General features: G+C 33.8%; 1 protein-coding gene across 2 annotated transcripts in view; it reads right to left on the bottom strand.

Annotated features, from left to right (window-relative positions):
• Positions 1-15287, bottom strand: part of LOC118200559 (acetoacetyl-CoA synthetase-like) — a 94307-nt gene that overhangs the window by 23992 nt on the left and 55028 nt on the right. For both annotated transcript variants that reach the window (XM_085825572.1, XM_085825571.1), the window contains exon 3: positions 4758-4861. In XM_085825572.1, coding sequence (XP_085681698.1) covers positions 4758-4861 — 104 coding nt within the window. The remainder of the gene's footprint in view (positions 1-4757; positions 4862-15287) is intronic.

Here is a 15287-nt window from a genome sequence, read left to right as displayed (position 1 = left end):
AGACATTTTCACTTGTATTCTCATCAACTCAATCAAAACGTGATTCTGAACAGACACTATCTTCCCTGTTGACAGAGGTAGGCCACTCATCATCACTGTTATCAGAAATTTCTGACAAATCAGTTTTTTGCAGAAGACATTTTATGTTTTCAGGAGTTAAAATGTCTAAAGTAAAATATATTATATCTTACGTTCACAGAACTGCATTGAAAACCATCTATTACACCGCTTGCTCCTATTTGTTAGGTGTGGTGTGTGTAGGTGTATTTAATTATGGCAAAGCACACGAGGGCTATCTGCCTAAGGGGAGGAATGCCTTTCGTGGAGGACTTTCTAAGGGAAACTGGCTCGTATACACGTTACACATGGGGAAAACCACGAAAACGCCCATGCAGCCAGCCCGTTCGCGGGATTCGAACCTCGGACCGAACTACCAGTGTTCAGCGACTTTACCGCTCGGCCGCTGGTGGGCCCCTATTTGTTAGGAAAACTTAATTTTAGTTTGTAAATGATATCAGTTACAACTGATATCATGAAAGAACAAAGTAATTACAAAAAATAAATTATATTAAAAATACTAAATTAGCTCAACAATAGCTATGGACTCGCTTTATTCTCAAGGGTCTAGAAATATGGAGAATAAAACGCCAAGATTATAAAAATTGCATTTTAATTAAAAAGGAGGTAAGAAAAGATCCAAAAAATCTATAAAATATAATTTGTTTTTCATTACAATTAAATACTAGTTCTGTATAATCATTTATGTAATCAATGGGCTGTTTCGGAAACATAAACTTCAAGAACAGCAACTGACATTCAGAAATATCCCCCCAAAATTTAACAGGTGAGCCTAATTTATCTAGCGGATTAACGTACACGTTTGTGGACCATATACATTTCCATACAGTGCAATAAAAAATCACTTTAACCAACAAAAAAACCACGTTAAATAAAAGCTGTAACCTAAGTCTTTCTAAATATGCACTTTTAAATTATAAATAAATTGTTAGTTAATTAATTATTACTCGTGTTTTCGAAGGTTTTGCGACAACGCCATTTTTTCAATACAATCCGCTTGTTGCTCTGATTTTTTTTTCAAAAACACGCACATCTGCTGCTATCCTTCTTAAAACTTAAAAGCTGAAAAATTCACAGACATGATGATCAGGTTGAAATTGAGTGAATGATACTGGAATCTAACCAGCTACTCAAAATCGAAGGTCCACTTATGTGGACCTCTAAAGTCAAGTTGGTATGTTTAAAAGACTTACCACTAAATTTTCGTGTTTTCATAAAATTGCTAATTAACTTTATTTTTTTATTATTATTTATTCTTTATTTAATTAACTATTACATTTTTAGTTTCCGAAAAGCTAGAAACGTGCTCTAAATGTGTCTATTCCAAAACCTGGCAAGTCAAAAAATCCAAAACCCTCAAAATTATAGACCTATGAGCCTCCTATGTTCGTTATCAAAGATTCGTACTGCTTGAATGTCTGAACGACTTCTGAACCAAAATATCGTTATTGATGAAAGATTTGGATTCTAAAAACAACGGTGCACGACTGGTGAGCTGGTGAGCTTCTACGAACATTATATTACGGTAAAAACCAGAAGAAGTTTTCCTAGGTCTAAAACATAGCATTTACCTGTGGCTTAGTCCGAAGTAGGCTTTAATATTATTCCATTTCGGCCTTTTACCGAGCCTTTGCGATAAAGCCAAGGAGTAACCAACGCCTTCCGGTAAAAGACCGAAACGAGGGATTACTTATGATAGAATTTTCTATTCTCAGATATAATGTATACAGTGTGTCCCGAAAAGGTTGGAAAACACTTCAATTTTTGAATTGTTAGCATAAATTGCAAAAGTGTTCAAAATAAGGTCTGATTTAAGGTTATATTGATAAAACTGTCCTACAATTATCTTTCAAACAGTTACAAGAAATAAAAAAATACAATATTTTGCCATTTCACAAATAAGATCCCATGTGAAAAAGCTGAACTAATGTACAATTCACTTGATAACAACTGAAGAGATTTGAATAATTTTTAAAAATAATTTTGGCAACAGTTAAAACATTTAATTCATAGCTCAGAAAAGAAATAAAACTAAAAATTACGAAATTTAAAAGATAAGAAAAATGTAGTGTGTTTTTCTTGAATACATCTAATACTTCTTACTACCTGTTACAACAAGGTTGATTGTTGTGGCATTTTGAATTACCAAGTAGATCAGCTGATTTGCAGAAACACATCTTCGTAGTACACTTCTTTGAACCGTTGCATTTTCTGATTTCTTGCCCTCCCCCAATTAAAGAAAGATTTTTACTACTTCATGTACACTTATTTCTCCTTTACGAACTTCTTCGATGTTGGAAACATTTTCTTTTCAAAAGTTAACCTGGTTTCTTGCATACAACGATTTTAATTTATCAAGCGTAGTATGAAGAATATAAAACTCATCATCTTTAATATCTCTAATAATGGCTGTTACTAATTTTGATTCCATTTTCGATCTATAAATATCAGGTAATTTTATTTCAACATTTTATCCTACACTACGTTTCGGAAAGATTTTAGTAGCTGCAATCTTCATCTTTTTTACCTGCTTCTGAAGTCCTTCCTTAGATGCCATTCGAAACACTTTCAAATTTTGAGCTTTGCTGATAATCGCACTCGTTTTGTCAGAGCATATATCTGTTTCTTTCTTTCTTTTTAGAATTTGAACTTCAGTATCTACTTCCATCGTTATGCATGATCCTTTTTCACATGTATTATTATTATTATCTTGCGATTCTAAATCAATTGTTCATTCGAGATTAGTGTCTTTGTCTTCTGTATTAACCCTGCATTCATTATTAATATTTATAACTTTTTACGTACTCTTCAGTGGCCATGTTACTATTCAAATGACATGGCAAAACTAAGTTAGCAAGTCTCGGCTTCATAGGACAACCAAACATAGCTTTATAATGTGAAAATTTGATTCCCTCGTGATATGCTTTGTTTTTCATTGATTGAACAAATTTTAATCCTTCGACCACTTTTATGTCTTGTTTGTTTACATCCGTGTTGGCCACATGCTTTCAACGTCTTCGTTCGCCCGTTCGACAGAACCTTGCTATTGAATGTGTCTTGAATTACACTGAACTATTTTTATATCACTCCGCATTTCACATAAACTCTTTATGAGCTGATTGCAAAATTCCCTTCATTGTCGGAATGGAGAATGTTCAGGGCTCTAAAAATTGTGAAAATATCCAGAAGACGATATGTTACTTTATAAGCTCTATCGTGCAGACTTCGGAGTAGGACTAATTTTGCAAGATGATCTCTATATATTAAAATCAATTTCATACCACAATCAGGATTATACTGTACATCAATTAGGTCGACTTGGAATCAAGAATTAATTTCAATATGCACAGCTGGTTGGATTATTGTTTATTCATTGAAGAACCGTGCTGATTTAAGCATATTTGTTTAGGAAAATGTTACGGTTAGTGACTTTTGTTTTTCTTACAGTTTCCGTGGAATTGCCATCACTCACGTTGCAAATCAAAGTGACAAAACGCAACGTGAATACGTTTAGCAGCCAAAATCATTCTAAAACCAACCTAGATAGAAAGCAAACTGTCAGCTAACACATTTTCGAAAGCACCACTTTGATTCAAAGAAACAAAGCAGTTTTATTCAAAAAAGAACAACATTATAATCCACGCGTGTCATCAAAAGCTCATTTTAAAATTCTTATACCACAAGATAGTATGAAAAAAACTGGTGGTCAACAAACTTGGCTTAAATTTGATTATGAAATTGTTTAATTCTGGGAATTAAAACTTAGTCGCAAAAATTCAATTTCACATTACTCATCCAAAGTAAGAAAGCATAAATTAAAAATAATTTTGCCAGTTTTTCATTCACCAAACAGAGCGAGTTCGCTTCTCCTTCGGTATTATGTTAATACATAAATTATATTTCTTACATCTTATGTATATATAGTATATACAAAAATTAAAACTTAAAGCATTTTATTGATGAAGCCTACGTGAATGTATTCCACTGTTCGTAGAAGCTGGTGAGTCGCATAGTATTTTTTTTTTTTTTCGAATCCAAACTTTTTAATAATATTGCTATTTTCGTTTCGGAGGAAAACATTGATGTTTTCAGGAAACGTAAATTCGTGTTGCATTTGATAACGAAGATAAGAGTTAGTTAATTTTGAGGGTTTGAATGGTGCTGCTCAGGTTTCGAATAGGCAATATTAATTCACATTTCTGTTTTCTTTAAATATAGCGATGTAGTTAATTAGCAATGAACATTATTATGGGAATAATAATGTTCATTGTTAATGTGCAGAGACAGTTTAGTAATTACCATTATTACAGGAAAAAACAAATTTGGACTTAACGTTTTTTATCATACGATTGGAGGTAGAGTTAAGTCAAGGAGCATATTTAGGCTTGTGGTTTAGCAATATAAGTGCTAACCTCAAAAAGCGAAGTTAACTTTTAGTCTCTTGAAAGATGGGTTTAAGAAACGTTCGACATCTTGTGGGGAGGTATAAGTGTTGTTCGCGAAATATAGTATCTTCGCTATGGAGTGCTAATTGGGTTTGGAGACTGTTAACCCTTTAACTGTCAAGTTATTTTGATGATTTGGGTACACAAATTGTCAAATTTTTTTATTTCAAAAACCAAATGTTTAGTACAAAATAAAATATACTTAAGAAGTTAAAAATTGATATTTTGACTTACATGGGTAAAATTTTTAAAGTTTTGTAGCCACTGCATATTTTCTTTGAGGCAGCTGTCACTCAACATGGCAGTTGCAAAGTTCGCTTCTAGTGGAGCATTATTTTCTAAAAATGAAAAAAATTAACTATTTTCTAAAACATAAATAAATATAAGTGAATACCTATTAGTAGTTCAGTAATTCAATCTTATGTGGTACAACTGGAAACACTTTTCCAAGCACAAACCAACTCCATAATCACTACACCAGAATCGTGATTCCTTCCTTATCTTTTCCCCATTTTTATCCTTTTTCGAACAACACACTTTGCACTATCTTGTAGGCTCACGTTTCGCAGGAATAGGAGGAAAATGGGATATAAAATGTCGTTCAGTAAGACGGGCAGGGTTATCTATTGTAGTGGTCTGCCAACATTCTTTTGTCCAGAAGCTGCATCATCATATTTATGAAAAACTCTTCTACAACTTGGATAAAAATGTAATACGTTTCCTAACTACAATTTTATAGAGAAAATATGAGTTCCAGAGTACCTTGTCTAGTAAATGTAAAAGTATCTTTTTATAATATTTTATCTGACGTTTTCGAATTGTTGGATGAAAGGATATTTCCTGATCACAGCGATCTACACCACCCATAGTTAGACCGTAATTAGAAACAATCTTCGGCTTGAGTATATCTCCATTTTTTATTTTTGAGGCTGACCATGGAAGTATCATGAATACTGCTCATCAAACACACATCCTTCATCTTCGGTTGAAGAATCTAAATCATCTATATAACGTTTCAAAGAACTGGACGCTATTTTACAACAAAAAGATCCCATGCACCTTGAACCAAATAACCTCTAACCTTTGAAATCTTCAGTAAAGTGCTGTCATCTATTGAACTGAGCGCACATTAACTTTTCCCGAGATACAGTCGGGTTTGACAAAGAGATGAAGCCGAAATAAACGTCTCCCAATATATATTCGGGTATAACAATACGATGCACTCAAAAAAAATTACCCCTAGTAATACTCGGGCGTGACATTTTCGAACACTAGTGCTGTGCCCGAGATTATCTCGGGCATGACAGTTAAAGGTTTAACAATAGAACTCGGCTTTCTTCGTGTCTGTGGGAGCTACCACTGCATCTACAAAAAGAACGGAATCAGTGTTTTCTGCTTGTGTTACCCGGCAGATTCACGCCCAAGATTGTTGCCACTAGCCGTTAGAGACTTTATATATTTTGGATATTGTGATTAGAAGAACTGGTCGCGTGATGTCTTCATCCCATTCTGGAAAATAAGACAAAATTCGAATTTTTATAACGACAAAACTGATTATGAAAATTTAAATCACCAGCAATAATAATATTGTTGAGAGTTTAGAGCAGTTTGTTAATATCTTCCTCAGGGATTTTAAAACCTTTGGAAGAGATCCCAATTACTGAAGTTGAATTTGGAAAAAAATTCGATATATTAGCTTCGGGTTTGTTCAGACTCAGTGTATTCATCCTTCTGTGAAGGGTATGGTCTTTAATATCTATACATGTGCCACAATGATACATTTCCAGCCGACTGACAGTTTGCCTGTCATGAAGAAAAATTGTAATTTGCAAGCATGAGAACGCTCCCTGGCTGGAGTTTGGTTTCTTGCATAAGAATAGGGTGAAAACACTTTTCATACAGATTTTACTCTGAATTCGCTAAGATTAGGTATGATATCATTGGTATTCCATAAACAGAGTTTTATAACGTCGTTAAAAGTATTGAATCTTCATGCTGAGGGGAATCGTAAAATTGGAGCGTAATATAGTTCTTAGAGTTATAGTAGGCTGTGTCAGCTCCAGAGTGAGCCACTCTAAGATGTGGCAGAGCGGCTTTGAGAGTTACAGCAACACTCTCTGGTCAAAACCAGACTGATTAGAAATTTGTATGATTCCTGAAAGAATATCGTTACAATTTAGAATAAAATTTCGTTCTTCGGGTACCTATAAATTTATAAAAGAGGGGAGAGCAACATGTTGTTCTCCTGTTACAACACTGGAGTTGAGACTCCGGAAGGTATATTACTAGCGTTAAGAGCAGCGACTGGTCTGCGGTTATTATTGATCTCTTTAAGTCCAAATGGCGAATTTCCCCTGAAGGACTATTGTTTTCGTTTTCAGATTTTGCGTCGAAACCTTTAAAATACTGTATCACGTTTCAAATCGTTACCACCAAATATTATCGCCCTGTATTATATTTGAAGAAATTAAATAATGAAGAATCTGCATAAATAAATGTATGTTTCTTGCGTTGTGATAAAACAACGGTACCTAGAGCCATCAAAATTTGAATAACGTAATCTTCCATAGAGTATGGGCATGGGGAAGACCTAATTATAATTTCAAATTTGTTTTGTTATCGATTTCATATTTTGTAACACTTTAACGAATTTTTGATTAAAAAAACTAAACGATTTCAAAGCGAGAAAGGGCAACGCTTACAGAAAAAGTATTTTTATCTCCAGCGTGTGAGACTGCGTAGGAAATTCCAAACATATGGGCAATTTAAAATTATTTTATCATATTATCATATCATTATTTATGAACTGAATTTTATGGTTTAAGTGCGAAGAGACATGGAATTTAACAAATAAAGGTAACACGCAAAATGTTGAGAAAAACTCATGTTGAAAAAACCCTCATGAGTTAACATGAAAAAAACTCATGTTAACTCATGTTAAAATCTGAAAAACCTTTCATTTTTTTTTCTTTTTTTGTGTGTGTTGTTTTTTTCGTTTTGGTTATTTTGGTGTTGGTGATGGTAGAAATGAAATATGGTGTGGGATTTCCTTCGGCTCGTTTAGGTTCCTTAGGTTCAATTTGTGGATTCATGACATTATAACAATTATTGTGTCATCTACACACTACATACTTACATCTACATAGTTTCATCTACATACTTCTCCTACGCCTAAATTTAGTTCGAATCCAAGCAAAAGATCTGCGGTCATTCGGGAGGGACTTTTACCATCAAAGGAAAAAATTCTCTTATCTGCACACTTTTAGTGGACATAAGAAACATATTGATACTTTCCTTTAATTTGTTTCTTCTCCAAACTTGGAAATGTTTCTGTTCACTCAGGTATATACTCCGAGAAGTGGGAAAATAGTTATAATCTTGATTCCACTCCCCTCATTACAGTCCTCAGCAGTTCTTCAATTGAAAAATACCAAGTCAATAAGATATTTCATAAGGGAAATAAAGTAATCTTTTAAATCGTCTGTACTATCACAATAAAGGACTACCCTTCACAAAACGCACTGCTTGAACGTTTAAAGGTCGAGAAGAGAAATGAAGCAAGCTATTACTAGGTTATCATAAAACGTCCTCAGCTGCTTTTGCACCGAGTATATTTTAAAAAGTTTGTGAAATTATCTTAAAGGAATCATAAATAAGAGTGCATAAACGGTTACTTTATCGAAATATCAAGTTTATTCTTATACTTTAATATCTATTTTAGGTTGAAAGGAAGACTTTAAATTGTATTAAAAAATATCAGCTCATATAACAAGATCAAACCCTGCAGTCCAAAAGGAAAAAAGAGAAAGTAAAATTCTCCTTAACAGAGGAAAGCGTAGATACTCAATTCATCTTAGAACAAAACAGTATTTAAGGAATCATATACTCCGCAGCCAAAAAATGAAAGATTCTCAGTTAACTAAATGCAGCTAACAGGTTCTTAGTTATCGTGCTGTGCAAACAAAAGTCCTATCAGTTACATTATGGAGCGAAGGAGTACTTCTATGTTTAGCCACCTCTTTCACACTTGTGATTATTCTTTGGGAGGATGAAGATTCATTAAGAAAAGTCTAAAGTCGGATTAAAATCGAAATTAACGTACAATTTAGAGAAAAAAAAATTAAATTACTTACCTTTCACACCTTTATCAGGGTGAACAATTCGGCATCTGCAATTTTAAGCGATACAATAAATACTTCACATTCTAGATCTTTACTTCCACCTCTATAAATATATATTTTACTCCGGAGGAAATGGTGCTGTATACCAAATGGTTGGAATTCCGTGCAGTGTATTCAGAACCTAAACCAACTGGTACTAAACGTTTTACTTTACACGAATATTTATTTAATTGCCGAGAGATTAGTTTAATAGCCATTAGCCACTACAAGGGACGGATCCGTGGCCTCTTTTGAAGGGACGGGCAGCTGGAATCATGCCTTCTTCGAGATTCGAACTCGGACCCATCGTTACGGCAGTCAGAATCACTAACCGCTATATCGGCGGAATATGTTAAATTAAGATCTTCACTTGAGTTCACAGAACGTAGCACACCACCATCTTCTTATGCGATATATTTGGATGTTTTATGCAATAAAACATTATTCAGATCTGTAATATATTTGAATAATTGATTCATTATCTAAGATTTTGCATCTGAGAAATTCCCAAAAACGTTTCCAAGGATAGTTGCTGTGCATATTATGGTGCATGTGGAATTTGTGGGGGCATAGAAAAAGAGTTATATTTTCCGAAATGTAGTAACAAAGCAATAGACTCCAGTTATCTACTAAAAAATAAAATGTATGTTATTTTTTTAACTTGTTGCTCACAGTGTAAAAAAACTCATGCAAAGTGCTAATAATATGTTTAATTCTTTCTTTGAAATTTTAAAAATTCCATAATAAATGTCGATCGATCCCGATAGATGATCTGATTATAAATGCATCTTTGTGAATTTATCGGAGCATGAATTAAATACGGTACTAATTTATTTCCTTTCAGTAGGAAGTACTTTATACTTAAGTAGTAATTCTCTTGCTTGATACCTTTGTAAAATGGCATTCTGCATCTCTTTGTGATGGTATAACGGAAATTTTAATTCCGCTGGATGTTTCTCTTCAAAAGCATGGGAAATTTGAAATATTTGATCATACGTACCAAACTCTTTTCTTTGAAAACCGTGATTATAAATATAATTTTCTATAACCAGAAAATATCTTATCATTTTTTAATAATAGCTTCACATAATTAGGAAATATTTATTCTGAAATATGTACGATTATTAATTCGAGAAATTGTATTTATAGTGCATCGCTTTAGCCCTTTATTCTAAATACGAATATATCTGAAATCATCCCTATAATGGAAATGATTTCATTTGAGATATAAAAAGAAAAAACTATATTTTATTATTTCCGACTTTCTTTCAGGATTTGAAGCGGAACCCGTTCTTAAATTTAATAAACGGATATTAGATAAAATACATGTTTGGGAATGTGATATATTATCCGTTTGGTAATACGTATGTGAGAAAATATCCATTCCGAAATAATTTAGGAATAGCTGCAATGCGTTAACAATAGTTCTTTCCATTGTAATAAATGTGAAGGCTTTATTGCGTAGATGGAATTTCAAACAGACGTGGCCGAGGTCAACATAATTTTATTGTTGGATAAAGAAATTCTGAAGACGTAATATTTGATTCACACATTTTTATGAGTACAATATTCATCCCACAGTTTATAAAAGCTTGACTAATCTTAAAGCAAATATTATATATTATAATACATTATAATTAAATATTGCATATTAATATAATAAACACTTTTATTAAGTTCCTAAATTTATTTCAAAGCTAAACACATCGTTGAAAGACCTTCATCTTTGAAACTGGAAAATGCAACAACAGTCACTAATTATGAAACCTTTACTACTACTATTTCGGGGTGCACTTGTAATTGTTCACATCTGCCACTGGAAAAAAAAAACTATTTCGGGGTGCTGTGTTAAAATTTCTTTATGACTGTGCATGGTTTCAATTCCGTGTTTGACAATGCCATTTGGAAAATAACCACTATTGCAGCTTTATCTTCTACAAACCTATGAAACTGAGTAAAAGTTTTAAAATTAACTGAATTGTCTTCACTCGCATTATGAATGTCCGAAATACATCACGAAAGCAAATGCCAAACAACAGTGGCAGCCTAGCCGCTAACGATAAGGCGATCTCAAATGTATGTTAATAACCACCGCTTTGCCTTCAAGGAGACAACGCGGTTTCCTTTAAAAAATTGACCCTGTTTAGCCAAGTTCTCGGAAGTTCTTAAAATTTTTCAGAATTTATACCACGGAAGGAGATGAAAAAAGCTGGTGGTCATCAAATTCGAATTAATTCATATTAAGTACCAGATTGGATTATATTTGAATTTAAATTCATTACTTCTTCGAAGCAAAGCTTGTTTCCAAAAATTCGATTTCAAATTTTTCAACTAAACTAAAAATGCATATCTCGACTTAAATTTCAAAGAATAATTTTTTTTCAGTTTTGCGTTCACCAAACAGTACAAGCTTCTTTTTTTCTCATTAAGTATTAATAGTTCTTATGTCTTATAAGTTAAAACTTAAAATCAGAAAATAAAATAATATGGTATCCTAGAAAAGTGTTTAAAAGGAATTTAAAAATAAAATATTACGATTAATAAATTTTAGAAAGAAGTAAAATGTAAATTGAAATTTTAGACTATACTGAAAGTATTAAAAACGTTTGAAATTAAAAACTTTGCAATTAATGCAAATTAAATATTCATACTTTTATGCTTCAAATCGACTCGTCAAGTGATATAATTTAAAATATTAAATTTCAAACAAATAATGAGTACTTCTTACGTTTTGTTGCAATTGACATTTTGAACACCAAAAATTAAACCAAAGACTAAATTTAAATTAAAACAAAATCTGAAACATTTCAGATTTTATACTACGCTAAATGTGAGTTTTCTTCATTTACGCACACAGACAAGTTTCGGGAGCATTTCGACTAATGTCCCTTTGGGAAAAAATATTTCAAACAAATTTATTTATTATAATATTTTTTAGAAATTCTGATAGACACTCTCGCGAGCTGCAGATAAAAATATTCTTTTCCTTACAAAGTTACCACTACTCACTCTAAAATTGCTGAGTTAAAATTCGTGAACGTTTTAAAAAATGTGAAATAGACAATAAAAAAATTTCTAAACTGGGGCTTTCCCACCCATATTCAGATGGTGTTGGTGCATTGAGAATACGGCAAAGCACACTAGGGCCATCTGCCTAAGGGGAAGGATGCCTTCGTGGAGGACTCTCTAAGGCACGAAAACGCCCATGCAGCCAGCCTGTTCGCGGGATTCGATCCTCGAACCGAACTACCAGTGGTCAGCGATTTTCTCGCTCGGGCGCTGGTGGGCTCCCATATTCAGATGGAAGTCTACGCTATTCAAAATATGATGGGTCTAGATACCGTTGTTTTTCCACAGTGTGAGAAGACATAAATTCATTACCCTTCCTTATTTAATTTCTTCAAATATAATTCAGGGCAATAATATTTGGTGGCAACAATTTGAAAAGTGAAACAGATATTTATAATCCATACATTTATAAACTATACATTTATAGTCCTACATATACATATTAATACTGTTGCTTTCGTATGCCTTCGTAATAGATTGAATGCATACAGCTCGAATGATAGGTTGATAAAGTTTATGTTATCAGAAGAAAAATTTCAGATTTCTGGAACATTTCACAAAAATAGTCGTACCTCTTTTCCCAGCATCACAGAGTAGAGGCAGTCGTCACTTGAAACTACAGTGGCAGCCTTTTGATCAGGAATTCGATACGCTTCAGGCCACGTGGAGAGTTAATCAATGACAAAGATGATGCATTTGTTGTCATCAGCTATTGGTGGCAGAGATCCCAGGATGTCACAGATCCCAGGATGTCAGAGACAATGTCAGAGCGCTACTACACTGTAACGTTGCCTCTTCCCTCGGCTGCCTTTCATTGGTCCTTTCCGACCTGGACAAGCATCGCATGATTGACACCCATTTTGCTCGTCAGATCTTGCATTACTCCAGTAGCACCGTTTTCGAACTATGTACAAAGTTTTCATTATTCCTCCTGTTGGACTGCTATGCAATTTTTTTAGCAAGTCCGCGATCCGGGATCTTGGAAGCACCATCCGCATCGGTGTGCCTTCCAATCATCTAACTCAAATTTCCGATACAAAACTCCATTTGGAATATGGAGTGAGTCCCAGAGAGCGCAGTATCATTTCATTATATATATATTATTAGTATATGGCATTAAAAATCATTAAAAAAAAATCTTTATTTTGCACACATATATATATATTTTTTGGGGGCGGGGGTTCAAAGGGAAGAACAAACTGCAAAATGAAAAATAAAACTTTAGGTTCTCTGAATCATAGATTTTTTAAAAGGTTTTTAGATAGGAATGTGCTGCCGGGTAGGTATTTTATTTAAAGATTCCATTAAATAAATTAAGAGTTTAATGCCGCCTGCTTCCAGCTGGTCTTTCTTGACGTGTTCGTCCCTCCAATGGTCAAGGCATGGTCAAGGCACAGACAAGCCATCGACCTTTCCATGTGATGATCCCTTCCGATGACGGATATTTATTTCATAATCTTGGATTCTCCACATCCACATGGTTACTTGGCCACCTGACTATCAGATTCGGGATTCCTGAAATTTAAGAGACAGGTCAACGATGCCTGATCTGTTCCTGAGCAAGAATTCCTTCCGCAATAAAATGTAAATTTGAAACTGTCCTTTTTTTTTTTTTTTTTTTTTTCCTTACATGCATTTTACCTTGAGATGTGCTCCTTTAATCTTCTGATTGCACTGTCGACATCTTTATTGAAAAATTGTTCGTAGAAAATATATCAATAGACGAAAATCAGATTAAAAAGAGACAGACGAGAATCAGTCATCACCGCCGCTTGGAGTTTCTAGCCACGTTTACTTTATAAGTGCGTTACAACAAAAGGAAATCAATACATCAATTCCTATAATAAATTTCATTGTTACTACAACAATGTAACGGGCTCGGTAAACGTGTAACACTTCTAAGAAGAAAATGCATTAATATTTTTCTTATAATAGAAAATTTCTCTCAAATTTGTTCTTGCAGATATAGGAACCGTTTTCCTTAAATTTATTCTGTTACAGTTCCGTCGATTAGATTTGAAACACCACTTTCTTACTGTAACACAGTACAACGTTCAATTAAAATCGACAGTCACTGAGAGGTTCCTTTAAATGCTACGCGAAGCATACATCTCATGCATGTTAAATCAGCTAGAAAACATAATCGTCTCAGAATGTTTTACCGGTAAATTTAATGTCTCTATATGCTTTTCCAAAAAGCTGTGTGATGACTAACCTTTTTTCTAAATTCCGTGCAAAAGAATTATCAACAAATTGCTTTTATACTTTTTTTCTGCAACTTTGTTGAAGATCTTTATAAATAATTTGAAGTATTTCATGGTGCAAAGATCAAGTGGATTCATTTTGGATTGAACTAAAAAAAATCATTCGCAATGTAGCAATGAAATTGTTGTGTAGCGAATTTAATTTAATTAAGTGATTCATAAAAATCAAAATTTTAATTTGTAATTATTCAAAATTTGAGCTACGCTAGTTTGGTTATATTCTTTTTGGGCCTATTAATTCTAGTGTAATATATTTTGGCTTTCCAAATTTAAGCGAACTGCGTCTTCAATCTTGTACACGCAAACAATGGATAAGTATATTTTTTTCTACGTAATAAACTCAGTTTTTCATGTCAAAAATTAATTTGATTTCTTAGTATTTAATATCATTAGTTTCAGAAAAATTAGCTCTTTAATTTGGCATAACTTTCATTTTTCTAACTTTAATTGCATTTCAGTTATGAGCTTTAATTAGTAGATTTTCTTCGTTTCGCTTGTGATTTAGTTAAAGTGGGATGAAATGCCTTCTTTCCAGTTGAAAAGTCACTTTTTGCGAGTTTTCAGCGTTCCTTCGTTGGGACCCTTGCAGGGTTGTTGAAATTCCTAATCTCCCCCGGTCGCAGGTGGTGTTTATTTGGCGAGGGTTTGGCGACATAGATTTTCCGTTGAGGTTTCAAAATAGTGGTTTTGGCGAGTTTGATAACATGAGGGTATGCTGTGGTTGCAACTATTTCAACTTTCGGCGAAAAATGGGTTGCGCCAACTTGGCAGTCCGGCGCTTTCCCTTTTAACGGGTTGTTTTGTGGGACGAGCACACTTTTTGACACTTTTTGCACTTTACTTCTTTTGCCCTTTGAATTGGCCGGAGGCGACAGCTGACTCCGACGAAGAAAATGGAGCTTCGCCCCGATAGACCTACGGGCCTCTTGGCTAAGCGCTGTGAGCGCGGGCCGTAGGTATGGGCATCTATGTCTTCAAAAAAAAAATCGAAATTCTTTCATCAGTTTTTTGTTGTGTGTGTTTGTGTATCTCAAGAAAAATATACAGAAGTAAATTTCTAGAAAAATGATGCGCACCATTGATTCGTCGCTTCACTCGAGACCAGAGCGTTAATTTACAACCGTTGTTTTTGGAACCTCATTTGCTCATCCTAAATTCTACTAGAACTTCAAGGCTACCGTAATGAATCCATACTGTTCTACGAACATTTTTTCCATTCAACAGGCCGCCAGCACTGTATTTCACTTATCTTGCCGTATTGGAACCTCATT

Source organism: Stegodyphus dumicola, chromosome 10, assembly GCF_044657685.1.
Source record: "Stegodyphus dumicola isolate Sdum_Otavi_A_Nest chromosome 10, ASM4465768v1".
Classification (NCBI taxonomy): domain Eukaryota; kingdom Metazoa; phylum Arthropoda; class Arachnida; order Araneae; family Eresidae; genus Stegodyphus; species Stegodyphus dumicola.
Note: the sequence above shows the minus strand (reverse complement) of the source record. Positions and strands in the feature narration are given on the sequence as shown.